This window comes from Pogona vitticeps, chromosome 1 (genome assembly GCF_051106095.1).
Source record: "Pogona vitticeps strain Pit_001003342236 chromosome 1, PviZW2.1, whole genome shotgun sequence".
Taxonomy (NCBI): Eukaryota; Metazoa; Chordata; class Lepidosauria; order Squamata; family Agamidae; genus Pogona; species Pogona vitticeps.
The window spans coordinates 241,108,433-241,132,532 of NC_135783.1; the positions used below are offsets into that span (position 1 = coordinate 241,108,433).

General features: G+C 46.7%; 1 protein-coding gene across 1 annotated transcript in view; it reads left to right on the forward strand.

The window, feature by feature from the left end:
* Positions 1-7,523: 7,523 nt before the first annotated feature.
* The window catches only part of CTDSP1 (CTD small phosphatase 1), a 38,464-nt gene continuing 21,887 nt past the window's right edge, over positions 7,524-24,100 (forward strand). The window contains exons 1-2 of the mRNA XM_020792082.3: positions 7,524-7,630; positions 8,256-8,842. Of these exons, the coding sequence (XP_020647741.1) occupies positions 8,776-8,842 (67 nt within the window). The 5' untranslated portion in view covers positions 7,524-7,630; positions 8,256-8,775. The remainder of the gene's footprint in view (positions 7,631-8,255; positions 8,843-24,100) is intronic.

Genomic DNA, 24,100 nt, shown 5'->3' on the forward strand with positions numbered 1-24,100 from the left:
CTCGCCTGCCCTTGCTTCCCTCCCAGCCCTCTGGAATCCCCCAACTGCGGGGCAGCCAGATTCCAGGCCCAAAAGCTTGTTTATGCGAAGAATTTCTGCTCCCTTAAAAGGGCGATGGCTCGAGAGTGTGGGGGACCGGCCGGAGGCGAGCTTGAGCTGGCCAAAAGCGTTTCTGACTCGAGTGCGCACGCGCGCCAAAAAGAAGGCGACGACGCAGCAGCCGAGCCTTTGAGGAGGGAAACGTAAAAGTGTTCTCAAGTGCAGGCGTACACGCGTAAAGTTCTAGTCAAGAACCAGGGCGCTTGGGGGAACGTTTGTGGATTTCCCCATGTTGTTGGATTGCAGCTCACGTCAATCCGAGCCAGCATAGGCAATAGTGAAGGATGATGGGAGTTACAATCCAGTAACATCAGGAAAGAGGCACGGGTTTGCCCGCCCTTCATTTCAGATCACAGAAACATTTTCCTGGACATGGCTGCGGATCTAATCTCACGGTTCATTCAGTGTGCTGGAAACAAGTAACGTCCACAGAGGTGGGCAAGCTAAACGGCGTTGGAAGCAAGCCCGCCGAACGGTTTGCAGCAGATCAACAGATTAGCAAATGTGGTGCCACTGACATTACGGAAATGAACGGTATAGGTTGCTTTCTCAGGGTCTCCTACAAGCCCGTGGTGACTAAAGGGGGTGGATCTTGCCCTTGTACCCGAGTGTTCTCCAAACACGGGGTGGAGTGAGGTAGGAGTAGATGAAATACAGAGAGGTGTACACACACACAGACACATGCGCGCGCGCGCGCGCACACACACACACACACACACACACACACACACACACACACACACACACACACACACACACACACACACACACACACCTTGGGTGATGGTTTTTTAGTTTAGGCATCCTTCAGTCTCGAAAGACTATGGTAGCGTGCTCTGTATGGAGGGCTTGGAACAGCGCCTAGTGTGGCTGAGAAGGCCAATTCGAGAGTGACAGTCCCTTCCACACTGAAGACAAATCCAGTCTGTCCCCTGTCTGGCTCCCTGGTTTTGCTGCTTATGTGACTTCCTCTTTGCCTCGGCCTGCTGGGCAAGAGTCTCTTCAAATTGGGAGAGGCCGTGATGCACTGCCTGCCTCCAGGCTGAACGGTCAGATGTCAGGGTTTCCCATCTGTTGAGGTCTATTCCTAAGGCCTTCAGATCTCGCTTGCAGATGTCCTTGTATCGCAGTTGTGGTCTCCCTCTGGGGCGCTTTCCCTGCACTAATTCTCCATAGAGGAGATCCTTTGGAATCCGACCATTAGCCATTCTCACGATGTGCCCAAGCCAACGTAGGCGTCGCTGTTTCAGTAATGTATTCATGCTGAAAATTCCAGCTTGTTCTAGGACTGCTCTGTTTGGAACTTTGTCCTGCCAGGTGATGCCAAAAATCCGTCGGAGGCAACGCATATGGAAGGTGTTCAGCTTCCTCTCCTGCCGTGCACAAAGGGTCCAGGACTCACTGCAGTACAAGAGTGTGCTTAGAACACAGGCTCTATAAACCTGAATCTTCGTATGTGTCGTCAGCTTCTTATTGAGCCATACTCTCTTTGTGAGTCTAGAGAACATGGTGGCTGCTTTGCCAATGCGTTTATCCAGCTCGACATCTAGAGAGAGGGTGTCAGAGATGGTTGAGCCGAGGTACACAAAGTCATGAACAACCTCCAATTCTTGTGTGGGGATGGTAATAGAGGGAGGTGAGTCCACGCCCTGGCCCATGACTTGTGTTTTCTTCAGGCTGATTGTTAGTCCAAAGTCTTGGCAGGCCTTGCTGAAATGATTCATGAGTTGTTGGAGGTCTTCAGCAGAGTGGGCAACAATGGCTGCATCATCTGCGAAGAGGAAGTCCCGCATACATTTCAGTTGGACTTTGGTCTTCGCTCTCAATCTAGAGAGATTAAAGAGCTTTCCATCTGATCTAGTCCGGAGATAGACGCCCTCGGTTGCAGCTCCAAAGGCATGCTTCAGCATGACAGCAAAAAAGATCCCAAAAAGTGTTGGTGCGAGGACACAGCCCTGTTTCACTCCGCTTTGGATGTCAAAGAGATCTGATGTTGAGCCGTCAAAAACTACAGTGCCTTTCATTCCCTCATGGAAAGATCTGATGATGTTAAGGAGACGCGGTGGACATCCAATCTTGGGAAGTATTTTAAAAAGGCCATCCCTGCTAACCAGATCGAATGCTTTTGTAAGGTCTATGAAGGCCACTAAGAGTGGCTGTTGTTGTTCCCTACATTTCTCCTGCAGCTGTCGGAGGGAGAATACCATGTCAGTGGTGGATCTATTAGCTCGAAATCCGCACTGTGATTCTGGATAGACTCTATCTGCAAGCACCTGGAGCCTCTTCAGCACAACACGGGCAAGCAGCTTCCCTACCACACTAAGAAGAGAGATGCCACGGTAGTTCTTGCAGTCACCCCTGTCTCCTTTGTTCTTGTACAATGTGACGATGTTTGCATCCTTCATGTCCTGTGGTACTCCACCTTCCCTCCAGCAGAGACAAGAGACTTCATACAGTTCGGTGGTGATGATCTCCTTACCGCATTTCAGCACTTCAGCAGGGATGTTATCCTTTCCAGGTGCCTTGCCGGAGGCGAGGGAGTCCAAGGCCGCTTTTATTTCTGCTAGGGTTGGTTCGTTGTCCAGCTCTTCCAAGACAGGCAGGCACTCAATGTTATTTAATGCTTCTTCGGTTACTACATTCTCTCTGGAATATAGCTCAGAGTAGTGATGGTAGGAGTAGATGAAATACAGAGAGGTGTACACACACACACACACACACACACACACACACACACACACACACACACACACACACACACACACACACACACACACACACACACACACACACACACACACACACACACACACACACACACACCCCTTGGGTGATGGGCTACCCAGAGCCTGCCTATGCTAATTCCCAGCCGTTCCAGCTCTGCAGTAAGACAATCGTGGTTTACTGCTACATACAGTACAGTACTTGGTTTTTCATCCTATGGTTGCTAATCCCCATTCATTGCAGCTTGGGTTGGTAGAGGTGGGAGAAGTTGCTAGTTTGGATTGCAGTTCCCAGAGCCCCACACCAAGCATGGGCAACGATCATGTTGGCCCCGGGATTCTGGAAGCTGTCAGTCAAAAAAAGAATAGTTATTGTATCTCTGCACGGCACCATGCCAAACAGTGGATCCCGAAGCTGATGAAAGAAAGCCAGGTACCACCAATTCATCACATGCTCATCAGGAGGATGTTTTTTGAATGTGGGTGCCCATTCCCACCACACACAGAGAGAGAGAAAGAGAGATTTTTCACTCAGTGTAATGTTTGACCAACGAGGTTAACAGGAACAATGAATGAAACCTTTCTGCTCTTATGCTTCTGTGTCATAAACAATATTCAAAGAGGAGGTTTCTCCATCTTTCTTCTACTAAGATATGTATGCTTGTCTTACAAATATCTCAAATATCCAAAGAGAGAGAGAGAGAGAGATTCAATGCTTGCTTATGCTTCTTGTTGGGGCCATTCATTGAAAATCTAAAATAGCTGTTAGTGGTCACTTTGGTAGAGTATTCTTGATATAACATTGGTGGTGTCCTCCCCAAATCCCATCCCTGGCCCTGCTTACTGAATTGATGGGAGTTGGGAATATAACAACATCCAGGTTGCCCTGTTTTAAATGGATGGAAAACATCCTGATAATAATAATAATAATAATAATAATAATAATAATAATAATAATAATAATAATAATAATAATAATAATAATAATAATAATAATAATAATAATAATAATAATAATAATAATAATAATTGTTATTATTATTATTATTATTATTGATGATGATGATGATGATGATGATGATGTGCGGTCATTAAATTCTGACTTATGGTAATCCTTTTCAGGATTTTCCAGTAGAGAATACACAGAAATAGTTTGCCATTCCAATCCTCAGGGCGCCCTGAGACTGTGAAGTTTGCCCAAGGCCCCGCAGACTGACTGTACCCACAGAAGGTATAGTGGGGAATTGAACTCTCAACCTCTGGCTCCACAGACAGATACCTAAATCACTGAGTTATCCAACCAGCTCTTGTAAATATAGAGAACAGATACATTGTAAAGCTTCCAAAGAAATGCCCTGCATTCAAAAAAATATTCAATTTTTTTTAATTTGGTTGTGAGGATGATAGGTAACTTTAAAGAAGAATCGTTTGATGAAAAAGCTGTGATTTTTTAAAGGAAAGTGAATGTTGATTTAAAAGCAATTTGAGGAAATAAATCATAGGCAGTTGATGGAATAACAAGATATCTATTTCAGGTTACAAAAACTGGATCTATTAAACTACTAACACAAATATGCTGCCAAATATGGGAAAATTGGGAACATTCAACCTATGTTTCACTTCCAAAGAGAGGAGATGCCAAAGGTTGCCACAATGATCAAACCATTGCATCAATTTGTCATGCAACCAAAGTGATATTCAAGATTTTACAAGAAAGGTTTTTACTATTTTTAAAGCAAGAAATGCCAGGGGTTCAAACTAGGTTGAGAAAAAGAAGAGGCACTAGAGATCATACTGCAAATATACATTTCAGAAAAAATACCATTTGTGCTTTTTAGACTGTAACAAACCCTTTGCCTTTTAGTTTGTGAAAAGCTATGAATTGTAAAATAAATTGATATATTTCAACATTTCATTATTCTGATATGTAACTAATACAATTAACCACAGGTTACAGGGGACAAAATACTGTACAGCGAAATTTCCAATTGTCAAAAGTATCAGTCAAGGGTATAATTTGAATCTTATTTGTTCAGTTGTTATGCAGAATATATATGGACAGCTGGGTTAGATGAAAGTGAAGGGCAAAATATGAGTTGCTGAAACATCAAATAGTTTTAAGATATTCAGATGAAACCACATTACAGTATTGACAGAAAATAGCAGTGATTTGGAACAACTACTAATAAAGGTTTAAAAGGCGAGATAGAAATCAAATAAATAAATAAATAACTGCAAATGCTGGTTTACAATTGAATGTTTTGTTGTAATGTGCAATCAGTTTGTTTCTGACTTGTTGCTATTCTAATTGGATTTTCAAGGTATATAAGAAATTTAAGAAGTAGTTTAACATTGCCACCTCCCAGTCAGTTTCCTGGCTAAGCAGAGGTCTTGAACGCATATCTCTATCCACCATACAATGTACCAGTGCTCTCTCGTTGAACATTAAAAAGACAAAAATTACTTGAGAAAAAAATAGCACAACTTCAAAGCTGATAATGAGAAAACCAAAATTGCTTTAGATTTTCTATACCTTGGTTCAATCACTAATTCAAGTGAAGACTAAATAAAGCCAAGAAAAAAGACTGGAAAGATAGCTATTAAGGAACTAGAGAAGATTCCTAGATGCTAAGATGCATCATGGGAGACCCAAGATATTCCCAGTTATTATGTATGGATGTGAAAGCTAGACTATGAAGAAAGTTGAGAGAGAGAAAATGATGCATTTGAGACATGGTGCTGAAGCAGAGCTTTGCAGATATGCTGGACTGCCAGAAGAGCAACCAAGGGAATCCTACATCAGATCCAGCCTGCACTCTCACTTAGAAGCTACATTAGAAGCAGAACTCTCCAAAGAGGTTAAATTCATTCTTGACCTCAGTTCAGCTTGTGGTCAATTAGCCTGGCTTTGTTTCGTGCCTGGTCAGGGCTGGCCAGCAAAGCAGTTGGTATAGAAGGCAACTTCAGGAGCAATCCTGAAATCCCATCTCTGGAAAGGGAAACATGTCTCAAGTTTCTTCCTGATGATGTTTTGTCCCCTGAAAGGAAGCCCGAAGTGGAGCTTCAGTCACTATGGATACAAATATTGACAAGACTGTCATCTCAACAGTCTTCATGATAGGGCATCCCCCGTGGCACAGGAGGGCATCCGTTCAGCTGGTGGACGTGGCCTGTTTGGCACACACAACTCTGTCTATTCCTGCTTCCTCAGCATGTGCTGCCTCCTCTTCCATCTGCCTGACAGTAGAGACACTCCTATCCCCTTCTTTGTCTTTGGTGTGCAAAGGATGCAATGTAAGGCCATGATCCTTTCTTCTAATCTGTCAGGATAGTGTTGTTTTGTTTTGTTTTTAGGGACTAGGAAATCATGATACTCTACACTGCTCTGACCAGGAAAAGCCAGGACATAGTTCCATGGAACAGAAGTTACTGTGGTGTGATGATTGCCACGTAGGACTAGGACTCAGGAGCCTTGGGTTCAAATCCCGCCCCCTCAGCCATGCAGCTCTCACTGCATAATTTTGATCCAGACACATTCTGTCAGCCTGACCTACCTCGCTCTCTTTAAGGATGAGTGGCAAAGCCAAACCACATAGGAAAAGTGGAATTTGGAGTATAACAAGTAAATACATAACATAAATTTAAATCCCTGGTATGGAATTTTGGGATTTGGGAATCTAGCTGTAGATATAGATGTTGCCAATGCTTGTATGCTTCAACACTTTAATAGCACAGTCTTGTATATCTTTACTCAGACGTTCTTTCCTTTTTAAAATGGAAATAACTCCCAATCAAGTACAGTATGCATGTTGTCAAAGCCCAAATATGCATTGTCCCCAAAAATTAAAAAAATTAAAAAGAAATGACTGATCCTGGATGTTCATCTTTAAAATCAAATGTATTGAACCTCCTCCAGGACCAAAATGCATTAAGCAGCAACAGACTCCAGGTGGCATGGTAGAACACAGGTCTGCATCCAAATGAGTGTGCAAGACAATGACACAAACATTGTTCTCCTGTAAGGCAAGAAACAGTCCTGCACTGGGAGTTAGGATCTCAGTGATGCCCTAAAGAACTGCTGGATAGCTCAGTGGTTTAGCTCTCTAGCTGTGGAGGCAGAGGTTGGGAGTTCGATTCCCCAGGGGGCCTCCTTGACAAAGGCTGATGATCCATAGGGGTCATTTTCCAGCTCGGCAGTTCTAAGATGATGATGATTAAAGAGGGTGATTTTACAAAGCACGTTGCATTTGAAGACATAAACTCTTTGTACCACACTACCCTGCTAGCTACACACTGAGGTCGTTTTAGGCGAAAGAGAGGTACCTCAACAGCTTTTCTCTCAACCTGGAAGCAAGTGGATGATGGGGAAGCTGGAAGGCCTTGGGGATTTATAAAGAGAGGCGCAATTCCGACACCACCACCCCTCAACAAGAGGGCAGGGAAACTTCCTCACCCGCCACTAGCAGACTTTGTCTACAGAACTGACCTGGGGTGTGCAGCCAAGAAAGGTCTTGCTTGGAATGGCCCTCAAGAAGGTCTGGCAAAGAACGGGGCGAGATCTGGCCTGACGGGTTTGCACTGGCTCCCCCCCCCCCTACGCTTGAGTAAACGCGTTTAGACTTGATCTATACCTCCCACGCTGCGAGGTGGAGGGGGAAATGTCCCACTTGCATCCGGCCCCAGCCCGTGTTCTTTCCACGACCACTTGTCGCAAATAGGCGCTCGAGGCCAAGGAAGTGGCTCCCCTCGCTCGCCTTGAAGGGTGAGCCCCGACCCATGGAACGGAACCGAGATGCTGCTGGTGGGAGGTGAGACATTGGCGTCTCGTGGGGAGATGCGGGGAGGGGTGACAACGCTGCAAAGCTGGCAACAGCTGCATAGGCAGAATGCCCCGTCCTCGGAGCGCTCCCGAGTGCCTCCTCGCCTGGCTACTCTTCCAGTCTCCATCTTTGCAGAAAACGAAAATCGCTTTAAGGAGGCTTTTGTATTCGCGCGCGCCCCCGCATCGTTCCAGATGGGACTCTTCCCCCGCGATCGGAGTAGGAGCGAGCCAAGTGGGGCGGGGAGGGGGCGCCAACCGCTTGCCCTTTCCATCTGGAGCCTCTCCGACGTACCTGGCCCCGAACCCGCCGCCTGAGGTGGGCCAGGAGAAGTTATTGCGATCTACAGAGGAGGCTGAGCCAGTCTCTCCGAAACGCTCACAGAGGCAGGAGCCGGCGGGTCCCTCCATAAGCCGTTGGGTCCAATGGTGGCGGTGGCGGCGATCCCTCGCTCTCGCTCTCAGTCCCGGCCCCAAAGGTCTCCGGAGAGAAAGCTTCTCGCTCCTTGCTCCGGAGTGGGAGTTCATTGCTTTGCAGAATGTAAAGAGGCGCGCATTTTTATTATTATTATGATGATTTTAACAAGCTTTTTTTGTGGGTCTGGTTTGCACAGATCTGGCACGCAGCTTCGACGCGCCGCACCCGGTTTGATTCCTTCCAACTGCCCCAGGATGGGAGGGAAGAAAGGACCCGCTTCCTGGACTCGGATGGAAGAGTTGAGAAGGATGCTGCTGCTGCCGGCGGCGGCGGCGATCCCCGGCCTCCCGGAGTCATTGCCCTTTTAAGGGGTAGCTTGAAACCGCGCCTGGGCTCCATGTTTGTATCAGAAACCGTGAAGAGGGAACTCCATGTTGTAACAAAGTTTCCTTCGCCGCTGTCTTTTTCTTTTCCCCCCTTTTTGTTTTGTTTTTCCCTTTTCCCCCATCTCCCCCCGCCCCTTCCCCACCCTTTTAATTTTCCCCTTTCCATTTCCCTCCCTTTTCCCTCTTTCCTTTTTCTTTTAATTTTTTTTTAAATTTTGAAACAACAAATCTGTGAACTCCCTGGAAAAATTCCCCGGAGCGGCGGAAAGACAATTGGCGGAGGGGAAGCGAGAACGAGAACGACCCAGCGCGCCCTGTACCTCTGGTCTAATGGACAGCGGGTCCATTATCACCCAGGTTAGCAAGGAAGAGGTGAATACTCCTCTGCAGGAGAAAGGTAACGATCCGCGCAGGAACCCCCCCCCGTTCCACTAACCCACCGCGGGGCGGAGATGTCGGCTGGCTTTGGGGCCCGCATCCGCCAGTCTTCCCGAGGTCAAATGCGGGGGAGGAGATGATCGTTGCGCTCGGCGCCCGTCAGAGCCCCTGACCACCCAAAGCGGGGGAGGAGGGGCTCCGATCTTGGACCTGGCAACATTTTTTGTTCCCCCCCAGTCCCGCTGACAGATCGAGATCGCCCACTGGTCACAAGGGAGAGCCGGATCTCTTCGAGCGCCTCCCTCGGATTGGGCAGGCTGTGTTTACACAACAGTCCCCTTCCCAGATCGACCCTTTATTTAATTGGGATCGGGATTATTGTGACAAAAGGGAAAGGAGGGAAGCGCTTAGCCGGATTTTCGAGCACGTGTCTTTATTTTGTGCAGGAAACAACTGCCCACCACTCAGTCATTTCCCACCCACCCACCCACCCATCCCCACCTTCCATGGCGAATCGCAGCCATCCCCTTGCGCCCCGGAGGGGTTCGTGCAACGCACGGGGTGCCCGGTCGCCGAAGAGGCGCCGCGTACTTTCCCCGATCCCTGCCTCTCACCCAAGCCGCCTCTCCTCCGCTCCACCGACGTCCCGCTCCACTGCTTGGCACACCTGTGAATGTGTTGTCTCGCGTGTACTGGTGCAAAGGCTTTACAGGCTCTCAGATCACACCCCCACCCCATGGTTGGAGGCGAACCGAGGGCCTTGCTTCCTCCAAGGAGAAGGTTAGCTGATGGCTGAAAAAGCGGTGTTAAGGGGGAGGGGGAGAGCACTCCGCTTAGGTCAGCGTATCTGAGCATATTTGGGGGTCCTGATGCGCCCGTGCCCACGCACAGATCTTTTCTGTATGCGATGCTTACCAGAGAGGGGGGCGGGGGGGGCGGGGGGGGGAGGCGGGCTCGAGGTCAGCAACAGGTCTGATTTGGGAAGCGACAGGTATCTTCACCTCCATCCCCAATAAAATACATGCATCTCCCTCTGGATCCCTGGTTGTTTCTCTGAGCAGGAGATACCTTTGATTTCTTTTTTAAAAACCAGCTCAAATCAACATGGAATAGGTACCTGGAGCTTTTCTGCCTGCTGCCCTGGGTGGGACCAGGGAGATACATCCTAGGATACAGGTGGCACTGTGCCCACACTGATGTCAGGTAGACCAGTTCATGGCTGAAAAGGATCCTTCTGCCTTCATCCAAGGAGCCAGACATGTTGGGTGGGGAAAGGTGTACTCATGGATGGTGGACTGGATGGATCTCTTCCTTCTGTGCGGTCCAGAAACTGGCCGACTTGGGAAGGACAGCTTTGTTTTCCTGCCTCCCTGGCCATATTCCCACCACACCCCTTTTCCTTCATGGCTAGGGGAGGGGCGCTGTGCATGTTCCACAGGGGAGGTACAGTGATGCTGCTGCAGGGCTGCTGGGGGAAGGTGCCAGTGCTAGTGCCTCCTCTTGGTGGTGGGCAAATGGTAAACATGGGGGAAGCAGACAAAATGTGGGGGGAGAAGCTTCTTGCCTGCCCTAGATTTTCACCCATTGATCCTCGGTGAGCTTGGCTTATAGGGAAGAAAGCCAAGTAGCAGGGTGAGGAAAATGGAGGCCGTTAACTAAGAAAGTAGGAAATTTCTGGTTACATATTTTAGTGACCAAGGAAATAGAGGAGAGTGCTTCCCCACTGCTTTGCCAAGTGCCAAGCCACTTGCTTCCAGTCATCTTCATATAGGAGGGAAAAATCCTCTCGCTTCTTTTTCTAGCAGTGTGACACACATGAACATCCTTTTCCCCCACCGTGATCACCACTTTATCATGCATTTCAGGCCTTTCAGGATGCCTCTGTAGGGCAGGGAAAGGCAGGGAAACCACCTTCCGTCTAGCTCATGGCATGGAGGACCAGCTTGTCAGTTTACCCTATCATCCAGCTAGACCATGGAGTGAGCTGGACCCATGGTCGGAGCTGGGATGAAGAAACTTCTGATGTAGGTGAAACATGGCACTGAAACTTTTAGACTTGAAGATACCCTGAGACAGTGGTTCTTAGCCAAAGGGCCCCCAGAGGTTCTTGGACTACAACTCCCAGAAGCCTTCACCACAAAATGTGTTGGCCAGGATTTCTGGGAGCTGTAGTCCAAGAACATCTGGGGAACCAAGGTTGGAAACCACTGCTTTAAGATGTCAAAAGATTCTTTGCTGCTTATGTTGAAAAAATACGAAAGGAAATAACCACCACCTTAGAACGGCAAAGCTGGAAGGGACTCTATGCATCATCAAGTTAAATGGAAGCCAAGAACATCTGGCAACTCAAGGCTGGGAACAACCGCTCTAAGGAAAGTCTACCAAAATTTGTAGTCTCCCTGGTCAGACATAGCCTGCCAACAACATCTGGTCTCCGCAGTAAGGTCCCTGTTTCATGACAATATCTCACTTTTCTCCTAATGAACTTAGGGTCTTGGTATCTTGTGGGGGAGGTCAGGCTGAAAGAGACCACCTAGTGGGCTTCAAGCATAGGGGAGAGGGATGAGAACATGGACCTCCCAAGTCCCAGGTGGACAAGACCAGCCACTGCACCAGTCTGTATCTTGTGTCTGTTTTCTTCAAGAGGCAATGTAATGTGCTTGGATCTTAAAAAATAAATGCAAGATTTGGCACTGCATACTCAGTAGATGTACGGCTGATGTACATTCTGTTGGATCAGAAACTTGGCGGATTGGTCAGAAGACTGATTGGTCAGTTGTGAGATGCCTCCCATTGTGTCTGTGGGGCAGAGATTCTCTTCAGTATGCTGTGAATTCTAGTATGACTAGAATTCACAGCAAAACAAAATGTTTCTAGGCTTTGGGATCTACTGCTGAGCTGTGAGCCTTTCCTAAAAGAGGATGTCCCTGATTCAGGTGGGTCCCAAAATAAGGGAGGAGGGACCACAGGTCAGTGAGAAAGCACCTGCTTCACATCCCTAGCATCTTGGGGGGGGGGGAGAGAGTCAAAAACTGCAACTCTGGGGAGCTCTTGCTTGAGCCAGAGAGATGTCTTGGCCTCCCTGGACAAATGGCCTGGCCTGGCCTGGCCTGGCCAAAATTGAGCTGTAACATTCCTCGAGAGGAGGAAAGGAAGGAAGGAAGGAAGGAAGGAAGGAAGGAAGGAAAAGCCAAAACTCTTTTGAGATCTTCTCAAAAGGAAGTTCTGCATCAAAAGCAAACAATACTGGTGAATAGGCGGTGTGTGTATTAATTGGATAATTTCCTTGTGTTAATCAAGTCCTTCATTTTGAGGGCTCTTCCTCGATTTAGAATGATTGGCTCCTGGTTCTGAACTTCACCAAACAACACGGACTACAACCAGCATCCCTTCCTGCGACTACTGCTATCTACTTGCCTTTAAATCAGGATTTTGCCAGGCTTGCTCTGGTTGTGGAAAGAGCCCTCCGCCCAGTCGGTTGGTACTAATGAGGTCGGGGAGCCCCATCCTGGCCTCTCGTAGGATAGCCAGCTGTGTTTCCTGGGGAGGTGAGGAGGCTCTTCTTTTGGAAGCGTGTCCCAGCCTTGAGCCACCCATTCTGATGCTTTTGCTTTTAAAAGGGATGTTATGAAGATGAATGGGAAAGTCCCCCGGTTGAAAATGCCCACTCCATCTGTGCTCTTGTTTTCTCTTGCTTGACTGTAAAGGTCTTCAAAAAGGAAAAATAGATCAATGCCCAACTCTTCCCCACCTCCCCACCACACATTAGAAACTGCTTAATTGTTCTCCCCCCCCCCCCCAACCCACTCCTCTTTAAGCTGGACAAGCCATGCAACAGGATCTCACTGTTCATCTGACTCCTCTTTTTCTCTCCCCCCCCCCCTTTTCCTTTACCAGCTTCTAGAGCTGTTCTGCCTATGAGACAGACAGACTGAGCTGAACCCTGGCTTTGTAGCACGCCAGGCTGTGAATGGCAGGGAAGCTTCTAGTTTGAATTTTATCTCTGCCATCAGTCCCCTCTGTGCTCCTGGAATTTGAAATCCCAAACATCTGGAGGGCCAAAGGCTCCCCTGCTCCTGCCTTAAACATGTCACTCTTTCTCCCAGCCTCTGTCCTTCTGCCTTTAATGTAAGGGATATAAATATTGAACTTGCAATGCTATGTTGTTGTGATTTAAAACAGCTGCGATTTATCTTTTTAACTAGGTAAGAGTCCCTCAGCACCATTTTACACCAACAAAAAATAACAGTACAGTACTGTATTTCTAAATAGCAACTTGCTAGCTACTTTCAGTTTCATTCTTCCAGGGTTTTTGGCATTTGGAGTGGTTTGTGCACCCTAACCACCGTTTTCCAGGGAGAGAAAGTTGGCTTTATATTTGCCAAAGCTGCCCATTCTTGACCTATGGTCCGAAGTGAGAGATATAATCTAGGTCAGTAAGAAGGAGGGGGAAGACTGGGGAAAATATTGTGTTACTTTCAAGAAGGATCGATTTATTCCATTGTGAGCATTTGTGGTTCAGAATCCCCTTCTGCCAGGATGTGGATTTTGGTCTGTGAAAATGCATGTGGAAATAAATCTCTTAGTCTTTGGAGTGCCACAGCACTCTCTTTTTCCCCCTCTTTTTTCCTAACCTTTAATTTTGCTCACCTGATGAGAGTGGCCTCTTTGGAAACCTAGACCCATCTTCCCCAGCATGGTATTCTTCAGCTGTGTTGGGCTGTAGTCCCCACCACCTACCATGCCAACAGACCTGGCAATCTTCCACTTTGAAAAGGCTGTTTTGGGGTCTCCTGCCAGCCGACAGCCAAAAAAGATGGAGTCAAGTTTGGGGCACACCGTCTCCATCTCTGGTGTTGTGCATGTGTTGTGTGCCATCAAGCCAAGACTGACTTGTAGTGATCCTAATAGGATTTACAAGGTATGCGAGATACTGAAGGAGTGGTTCTACCCATTCCGACCCCCTTAACCCTAGTGAGTTTCAGTAGCCAAGCAGGGATTAGTCTGTCCCTCTATCCACTACGCCATTCTGGGTCTATGTATAATTCAATATTTCTTGAATCAAAACCAAGGAATATATCCTGCATCTCTGAGGACATGAAGGCTGTCTTTTATTAACTCAGACCGCAGGTCCATCTAGCCCAGTTTTGTCAACACTGACTGGCAGCACATCCCCAGGGCTGCAGGCGAGGTTCTGTTGCAAGCCCTGTTTGGAGATTGAATGTGGCCCATGATCCATGACAGAGCCATAGCCCCTCCATCCAGCATCCTAAATATATCAAACACCACCATTTTATCTGCTTTTATATAAGGTTTCTTGCAATCCTATACAGACTTAGCTAGGTAGAAGTCCCATTGAACTTGCACCTGGCCACACTTGGTGGAACTTGCTTTGAAGGAAATCCGTACAAGACGGCACATAGAGGAATACTGAGTGGCTCTTTTAGTTTCCACTGGGCCCATTTGTCAGGGTTGCTTATCTCTCTGTTGTTCTTCGCATGTGTGCGGGGTGGAGTGGGAGGAGGAATTTCCTTCTGTTTTTAAACAGTTGTAGAACTTCTCCACTGTAAGTACTTAATGGGATCCACACTGCTTGCCTACTGGGTGCTCTGTTTTATGTTTTGTTTGCTTGGACTCTTTCCTTTGGGTGTGTATTTGTGTTGGGGATTCCTCCTTCTTTCCTTAGCCAATGAGGTCAGCTTCATGATGGGCTGGGAAGGGCAATGTAGCCTCTCTAAGGATCTATGTGTATGAGAGAGAAAGACAGATAAAGATACAGATACAGATACAGATACAGAGAGAGAGAGAGAGAGAGAGAGAATCTGAATAGCTGTACAGAACTGGCTTGCTGTACATCTTCAATTCCAGCCTGGTTTTCATCTACAGCTCTCTCTTGTTATTGCAGAGAGCTTGGGGGGTTGTTTCTTTTTTCTGTCATGAAGAATCTGGTTCATCCTCTTTGGCCGCCACATCATTAGAGGGAGTGCTACCCGAGGCCAGGACGTTTAACTTAATGACTTCCAAGTTCACCTCCAGCTCAACTGATTGGTACAACTCTGTTAACAGATGCCTTTGCTTATGAGCTGCCTACATGTCAGGTGATCACAATGCCTGGAGCACCATGAAATAAAAATTTGAGTGCCTCTGGAATGGAATGTGTTTAAAACTTAATGGCCATCCACCCAAACAAGGTGAAGAAGGGTGGTCCCTACAGCTTATTGCACATTGCTCCACCTGCATTCCTAGCCACAGATCATGTAGGCTACTTTGTATAAAAAATGACCCTTCATTGCTTAGGGCTAGTTCACAGATTATTTGAGGGGACACTGGAAGGATATCTGGGACTGTTTGGGGCCTTGCTGTGCAATTGGTGTAACTCTGTGCTCAGGTTTAGTCGGCCTGCTGCTGTGAGGGTGGGGTGCAGCAACATCTGTACATGCAGAAAGAAGCCAGTCCAATAGCAAAGGCCATCCAGGCTGGAAAGGAAGTCTTCCTCTTGCTGCTGTAGCTGTTTGGGCTGCCCAGGGCAAGGTGGGAGAACCCTGACCCCCCCCCACCTTGGTTGCACAGTGTCAAAGAAAAAGGTTCTAAGGAGTGTGATATGCTGGCTTCCCGAAAGAACTGGTCAGGTGGGTGAGACCCATAGACACTTATGGCTTGTGGGATCTGCTATTGTTTGTACTAGAACCCTGGAACTCACTTATCAGAGCCAATTATTCAGGCTGAAAACAATGGAGTCAAAACTCCTAACACATCCAGTGGAGCTTTGGATTTAAACCAGGCAACCAGTTAATTCCTATATACTGCAGACAAGGAATGTTGAGGCCAGAAACGGGGCACACGTAGCCCTCTAGATGCTGTTGGACCACAATCCCCATCACTCCTCAGCAGTGGCTTTTGTCGCTAAGGATGATGAGAGATGTTGTGCAACACTCTCTAGGAAGCACATGTTCCCCACTGCTGAGATACCCTGTTAAAACAAGCACCCTTGACAATATCCCGCAGAGAACCCAGAATTCCATCGGTAGATTCTGATCTACTTTGGGGTCACCATTCCCATCATGCCTAGTTAGCATAACCAATGGTATGGATGATGGAAGCTGTCAGCTTGTCAAGTAGAGGAAACTGCAAGTCCTTATCCCTGTAGGATGGTGAGCATAACATTGGCCAGCCTTACAGGGCTGTTGTAAAATTCAAAATCTGTTGGAAGCCCTTGGACTATCTGAATACCAAACAGTGCTATTATTAGCTGTAGCGGTGGGGAATATGCAACAACCAACACACTCCTGCAAGTCTCATCTCTCAGCAACCCAGGCTTTTGGTTTCCAAAATGTCACAGAGAGTAATGCGTGCAGCATAGTGTCAAGATCTCACATTATTTTTACCTGCAAGCAAAGAGCAGGAAGAAGGTCAGGCTGGGACATTAAGGACAGGATGTTGGGAATGGGAGGATCTCTTTTCACCATTTTCTAACAACAGAAGGGAGGGGCTCTATAAATTCATGGGACAGAGAGCCATAAGGCAGTGTCTTTACCATCTTTTGCCTTGCTGAGAATCCTGGCCGTGGGGCACACATTCCCAGCATTCCTGGACAGAACAGGAATAGGAGCCCAGTGGATGGGGGTGGGGGGTCAAAAGGCTGGAGAGCCGGATATGTTCTCTCCCCCCCCATCCCAACCCCGGTGGGAGGTCGGTGGTAGCCCGCCAAGCCCGTTTCTCTTTTTGCATTGAGGTTGGGAACATTCCCATGAGAACAGAGACCGCACGCCTTTCCTAGCCTGGGAAATCTTATGCGGTCGCAATGCTAGCAGCCATCCACAAAGAACTTTTTTTTTTGGAGGGGGGGTGCCTAGGGTGTAGCTGAATGCCCAGGGTCAAGGGGAGGGCAGGCCCAGAGAGGAGAAAGAAAGGGCAAGGAGGCGGGCGTTGTGGTGCCACCAGGTCGCCTTCCTCAAAAGAAAGCACAGCTTCCTTAGCATCTCCCTCCCATTCAACACTCGTCTTAGAACTGCGTGGCTGAGCAAGGTGCACCAGTAGAGAGCTTTACCTACAGCTGCTGCAGCCTTCAGCCCTTGGCTGCCCCCCCTACCCACCCACCCAGCAGTGGCTCTGATCAGGTACTTAACTCTCTTTGCCCCTCTCTCTTCACTGTTCTCTGCTCCTCTCACTGTGATGCCCAACCAGAATTTTGTGTGTGTGTGTGTGTGATGTGTGTGTGTGTGTGAGAGAGATGTGTGCAATATTTTTACACACAGGCCCAAACTCTTATTCTATGATTCTGTGCACATATGTACCTGTGATTCATGTCACAAGCTGGATCTGTATCTAGGAAAGTGTCAAATTAGGTCTACATATGTTCAGGCATGTTGTTGTTGTTGTTGTTGTTGTTTTGTGCTGTCAGCTGGCTGGATAGCTCAGTGGTTCAGGTTTCTGTCTGCAGAGCCAGAGGTTGCAAGTTCAATTCCCAAACGGTGCCTCCTGGGAGAAGAGCCAGCCTGGGTGGCTTTGGGCAAAGCCAGGACGCCTAGAGAAGAAGGGAAAGGTAGAGCACTCCTGTTTATTCTCTACCTGGAAAACCCTGGAAAGGGTCACCATGAGTCAGAATTGACTTGATGGCACATGATGATGATGGTGGTGGTGACAATGTGCTGTCAAGTCAGAACCAACATATAATGACCCTAATAGGGCTTTCAAGGTAAGTGATATAGCTATGGAATAGTTTTACCAACACCACACCAGACCTCCTACTCTACCTCTCCCCCCCGCCCCCTGAGTATCCATGGTTACTCTTCTATGGAAGAGTCTCACTGGTTTCGAAACCCAGGTAATCCGTTTCAGACTCGGAATGCATCTCTCCTGAGTCCTAGTCCATCACTCTATCCACTATACCACATGGGGTATTCTGCAGGCAGGCAGGTATCTTAAAAATAATAATCATATGCTGTCAAGTGAATTCAGACTCATGGTAACCCTTTTCAGTGTTTTTTAGGTATAGAGAGAGGACTTGGAAGTGGTTTACCCTTCTCTTCTTCTGGAGGCACCCTGGGACTGTGTGCAGCTTGCCCAAGGCCACACAGGCTAGCTGTACTCACAGGAGGCCCAGTGGGGAATTGAACTCCCAACTGCTCACTCTGCAACCAGAAATCTAACTCAGTGAGCTCTCCAGCAAGCAGTATTTTAGCAATATAAAAATATAACCATGCATCCTATGTAAATGCAAGCAAAGATTTAAGTAAATGACCACGCCCAGGGATGTTTCTCTTTCTCCCCCTCCCCTTACCTGTATAAACATATGATCTCAGTCTGTCTTCATGCCACTTACAGTCTGCATGTGGACAAATCCCTGAGCTGTGGGCATGTATGAAAGTAGTTTATGTTTTGATGGTTTGGGGACAGTAGCTGAGAGTAATAAATAGCTGCTTGACCTGGAACTGCCTTTAAACCTTGCATCACCAAAGGAGATTTGGCAAGCAGGCTCCTCCCAGTGCACCGTTGCAGGGTCAGATCTTATTCTGTGGTGAATGGTTTGAGTGGGTCATGTCACAAAGGCATGGCTGCCATTATAGCTTCTATGCTGGACCTGGATGAGGTCCTTGGAATTGCCTGGAATTTCACAGTTGGTGAATATCTGGATTCTTGTGTGGACATGTCTCACCCCATGGGGCTTGGAAGTGAGGGGGCAGAGGTGTGTGGCTCCTATCCAGCATGTAGTCAATAGTATTGATTTCAGCTGGCTTTAAGCATGCCTGATCAGATCTCTCTATTATTCATCTTCCATGTCCCCCAAATATTAGATGACAGCTCTTCTCATTCTTCACGGGTCGCCATGGTTGATCAGGGCTTATGTATGTTGTGGTCCAGCAACAGAGGCCAGCCTGACTTGCTCACACAGGCCAGATGCACTAAAAGGGACTTCCTGCATTCAGAGGCTGTTTGTACCAAACTAGCAGGTCTTGGGGGGGGGGCAATAGGAGGGGAAGTGCATGGTTGGCCATTGTGGGAAAGGGCGTGCTGGATGGCCTTTGGTCTGTTCTGGATTACCTGGGCTTTGGATTCTGCAAGATTCTTCCATCAAAGAGGCATGCCCAATGAGCAGGTGGCCGGCAAGAGAGATCACTCCCTCTTGTGCCCTCCTTTTTTTGCAGTCCCAAGGAAGTGAGCAGAAACAGGAGATTCCTCTCTCCTTTTCCAAGGCTTTCCTGATGCATTACTGCCTGTAAGTGGAGGTCTGTTTTCAACCTAGTGCACCAGAACTGGGGCAGTCCAATTGTAATGTAAAGTGTAAATTGCAAAGATTATTCTTTCTCTTTCTCTCTGTATTCACCCCTGCTGGTTAGAGTTCACAAGCCTTTGTGTTCTAAAGGAATTTTTGTGGTTGCCTACTTTGCATTCTGGCTTCAATGAGTGCTTGTCTGAGATTTGTATATTTCATTGTGGTGACATAAATTGCTGGGCTAAGGGTTTCAGGAAGAAATCTCTAGCATTTTCTTTGCTTATTTTGTTGTCTTTCCTCTGGCAACTTCTCTTTGTGTGTGCATACATGCACATGCATGTGTGCTGCTGATCTAATAGGTGGACTGGGATTTTATTATTCATCACATTTATATCCTGCTTTTCCATCAAAACAGGACTCACAGCAGGTTGTTGACTTTTTAGCTTGAATGCCATCTTGACCTGAGGAGTGATGAAATGTAACTGTAGCTTAAAACAAAACATAGCAAATCTTTTTGCACCAGGCTTGAAGGAGAGCACTTGAAACTCATAGGGGTCAAGCATCATTTGTTTGAGAAGCCAGCATCAGCTAGTTAGTTTTTATGTTATAACTGTTTTGTTTGAAGCATGCCTGTCCTGCTTTCTGCTGAAAAGGCTCCCAGAGCCATTTTGAGACAAATAAAAGCAAAAGGTTCTCTGCCCTCATGCCTCTAAATTAAAAAAAAACACAAAGCAAAAGGAAAGGGGGATGAGGAGGGTAGAGGAAAACAAGAACTCACACGTACCAACTTTTAATGTTGCATGCTTTTTATAGTCACCTGATGGGATGCAGCTGGACTTTTGTTTGTTTGTTTGTTTGTTTGTTTGTTTGTTTGTTTGTTTGTTTGTTTGTGTATTCATTTTAATTATGACCACCTGGAATGGGAATAACTCTTAAAGGCGGGGAGGCAAGAACAGCAGGTGTCTCAGCAGAGTCAAGGCAGAGAATCCAGTTTCATTCTTTCCTTATGCTGCGCAGCTCAGTGATTTAGGCCTCTGGCTGCAGAGCCAGAGGTTAGGAATTTGATTCCCCACTGTGCTTCCTTGAGCTGGACTTGATGATCCAGAGGGTCCCTTCCAGCCCTGCAATTACAAGATCCTTCTTCTTCTTCTGTGGCCTGAGGGCTGCCAGATGACAGTTGCCGGAGAAGCAAAACCCCTTGAGGCTGGAGGTGGCCCTGCTTGTTATCTCTGCACTTGCTTCAGCCTGACGGGAAAGAAAACGTGCAACCAGCCTATCATGTAAGGCTTCAAACTGAAGGGAGTGCTGGTTTATTTAAAAAAGCAGACTATTCTGCAGCACCTTAAAGACGGCAACACATTTGTCCTAGCATGAGCTTGTATGGGCTAGCTAGAGGCCATTTCTTCCTGGTATATGCAGTGTTATTATTACCCAGGATTTCAGATAGTGTAAAGCTGATTCAGAGGTGATGGTGGGGGTTTGCAGAAACCCCCACCATTAGTGGGACAGTCAAGTACAGAAAGCACTGACAGCGGCAATAGTGTCATTAACACTGGACATTCACAGAACTGTTCCTGGGAATGCAAGCCTTTTAGAACTGGGGAAGCCAAGTAACGCATGTGACACATTAAAAAAAAAACTTTATTCTGATTCAAATCTTGGATGGCAGACAGGACTCCCCAGTGACTTCAAACTTCACTCTAACCTTCTTTTGGCCTGTCTTTCCTCTACAGCAGGTACTTTAGTAAGAGAGCATCTGGGGGCACAAGGGCATTGAACCAGTTATTTTTTTCCAAAAACAAAATGCTATTTCTGGTCCATTTATTATTTTGTGTAGAAACAGGCCTGTTTACCTTGTACAAAACACGAAAGGGGATTGCTGACAGAGGACAGGATATAACATATGGGAAGATCAGCAAGCGAATGGACCCCTGATGTAACAGGTGACCATCGCCTGTAATGTTTTTGCCAGAATAGAGGGGAGGGCAGAGCCTGCATCTGGCTTTGTGGCAGGGTGATGGGTCTGGTCTCCATGGCTGCATCCTTTTTATGTGTTTGTTTGTTTGTTTTAATCATGAACAGCTGTTGTTGTGAGTGAGCAGCCACCGGATTTACTGGGGGAATGGCTCTAAGCAAGCAGAGGCCCATAGCCCAAGGCCTGTGGGGAAGAAGTGTCATTATTCAGGATCAGTTGTAGTTTGTTGATGATGTGTTTGACTTGTGTAACTTGTGAACATGCAACAAGATGTGTTCTACCATTTTTTTTCCTGCTAGGCTTTTTTTTTAAAAAAAAGCAAATTATTTCCCAGTGTCAGTCTGGCTTTGCCAATTTGTTTGTTTGTTTGTTTGTTTTCATCACTGGATGGGTATTGCAGTTGTGATGGAAAAAGAAACCAGACACAACTCCTTAAACTGTGAGCCCCCTGCCCATTGAATCTGAACAGATCCAGGGGTATCAAAGGGTTAGGCTGTGGGCTGTGGATTTTGTGATGTGCTTTGAGTGACAGATGCCATTTTTGGCCATTGGACTCCCATTGTTACATCCCATTTGGTCTTTACTACGGTTGTGGGAAGCTAAAAGCACATAAGCATGTGCAGTGGTTAGGCGGTATTAGCTAGTTTCCTCCTGCTTAGCGATGCCTGAGCAGTGCGAGTGATGGCACCGGCACCAGCAGATGGCTAATAAGAGTTCCTTTTTTAATTTTGAGGTGCCCATGAGTTCCGTACAATGATATAAAGTCATATGCACCTTAAAATTGCAAAGGACACCTTTAATGTTTGTCACTGCAATTGATGTCCCTCCTTATGAGCTGGCAGAGCTACGCAATAGGATTTTGGCCTTTCTGCATAAAGTGATGCTTATCTATCATCTGTCACGGCGGGATACAGAAAGCAAACTAGTTGTGTGGACTGGTCATGATGGCTGCATGAAAGTCATTAAAGTTCTGATGGAACTTTTGCAATGAGGATATTGTCATCAGCACGTCCCAGGTGGGCAAGGGGTCTGGTGCTAGGAATCTGTAGTCCTGAACTGGAGCCCTGCATGTGCCCATGGCAGCACCATTGCTCTGATGATACATGTCCCCCAAAAAGCTGAAGGAACTGTGTTTAAGTACTGGATGCCAAATTTTGCTTTCTGCATTATTTCTCGTGGATTGTAATCCATCTTTGTGAGGCAGCTTTATTAGGAAATTCTGCTTTGTTACTGACTACAGGTATTTTACTATGTCATAACAAGTAATGGATTTCCCCTAATCCTAAAATTTTTGTGTTTTAAAGGAACAGATTTGTAAATGGCCTGTATTAATAATGCAGTTGTCATGGTCAATACAGTTAATGTCCTTCTAACTTCACAGTTTAAGAACTCCCATTTCTTGTCTCTAAATCATATATATTCTTCTACATCCATGCTTGAACATCTGGGTAACACTGCATGCATCTGAGGATGTGGGCTGTAGTCCATGCTGCAATCAATGCATTCATTCATCTTCAAGGTGTTGCACGACTCTGCTGTTTGTGCTATGACAGAATAGCCTAGCTACCCCTTTGAAAATGGTTCCTTATTTAATTGGTATAAACTCTGGAGGCTGTGTTGTTGTTTGCATTGCTGAGCAGCATACAGTACAGCAATGCTTGTCTTTCTGGCATGTATAAAAATGGCCATTGACACTTCCTTGGCTGTTTCACTGTCCTCCCTGATAATTTTGGCCTCCTGGTGGACTCCTGTACCTTGTGTGGTGTTGGATTACAGTGTAATCATTACAGTGCTTGACAAGTTCCTGTGTAGCTAGCTGTTCACTCATGAGAGAAGAAAATTCCAAGGGGGTAATAATACTAGGTAATTAAGAGTGTGGCCATTCTGAATTACATGTGATAACGCGGGCAATGTTCCTAGAATCTTCCATGAAAGAGACAGCATGTTTCCCAGTATTATTTTGTTTTTATCTTCAGACAGGGCTGGAAACCCGGTCTGAAACTTTTGGGGATCCCCAACCAATCAATGTCAACAGCCCTAGATCCGATGGACCAAAGTCTGACTTGGTATAAGGTCGCTGCTTCCTGTCTTTCTTCCTAAGCAGTACTCTTAGTCTAAGTGGCTGTTTTGCAGCATTTGGCAAGTGACAAACGATTTGCCTTGCATTTGGGCTTCAGCAGCTGTTCAGTATTCAAGCTTTGCCCCAGGAAAGGTTTGGATGGTGTTTTGTATTCATGCAAGGCATCTCAGGTCTCTGTATTTTTTTTTTTTTAAGGCTGAATAGATTGGTAGCTGGAACTGCTTCCCTTGCCCTTCTGGTATGCAAATCTCAGTCCATGTTGTTGTTCTTGCTGTTGTTATTCTGATGAGATATGTTGTTGTTTTTTCTGATTACCCTTGGCAGTTAGGGGAGAGGAAAAAACAAAAAGAGCTAATGCAAAATATTTGGGGGAGGAAATGAGGACTAAACATAAAGGGGAATATTTCTCTCTCTCCCCCCCTGCAGGTTTACAAGGAACATTTGCCAGCCCAAGAACATGGTGTACCAAGTACAATATTTGGCATATTGTGATGGTGACCCAGTGTACACATGCAAACTGTTCTTGAGATTGCAGGTCCACTGGCATCAGGACAACTCGTCACTTCTGGATCAACGTGTCCAGTATCACCCTTCTGCCTTCTGTCATTTATCCCAAAAAGCTACTTGTATAACACCTTTTGGACGCAAGCATAGAAGCTGACATGGTGCCGAATTCTCAGAGCAGTCTGTTGCCATTGACTCTATGTCGCTAGAATAGACTGATGCTCTTCCCTCTCTGGCTCGTCCTTCTCTGATTCAGCTGTCTGTCACATAAAGACACTAGCTGTATTCAGCCAGAAAGCCAAGACATGTTTTGGTGTTCATATCTGAACCTGCACCCTTTTACAGTCTGTGGCTTGCAGGAGATCATCAAACAAGAGTATCATGTTATGCAGTGGTCCCCTACCTTGATTCCCCAGAAGTTCTTGGACTAGATCTCCCAGAAGCCTTCACTATGAGCCAGGGTTTCAGAAAGTTGCAGTCCAGGAACATTTGGGTTACCCAAGGT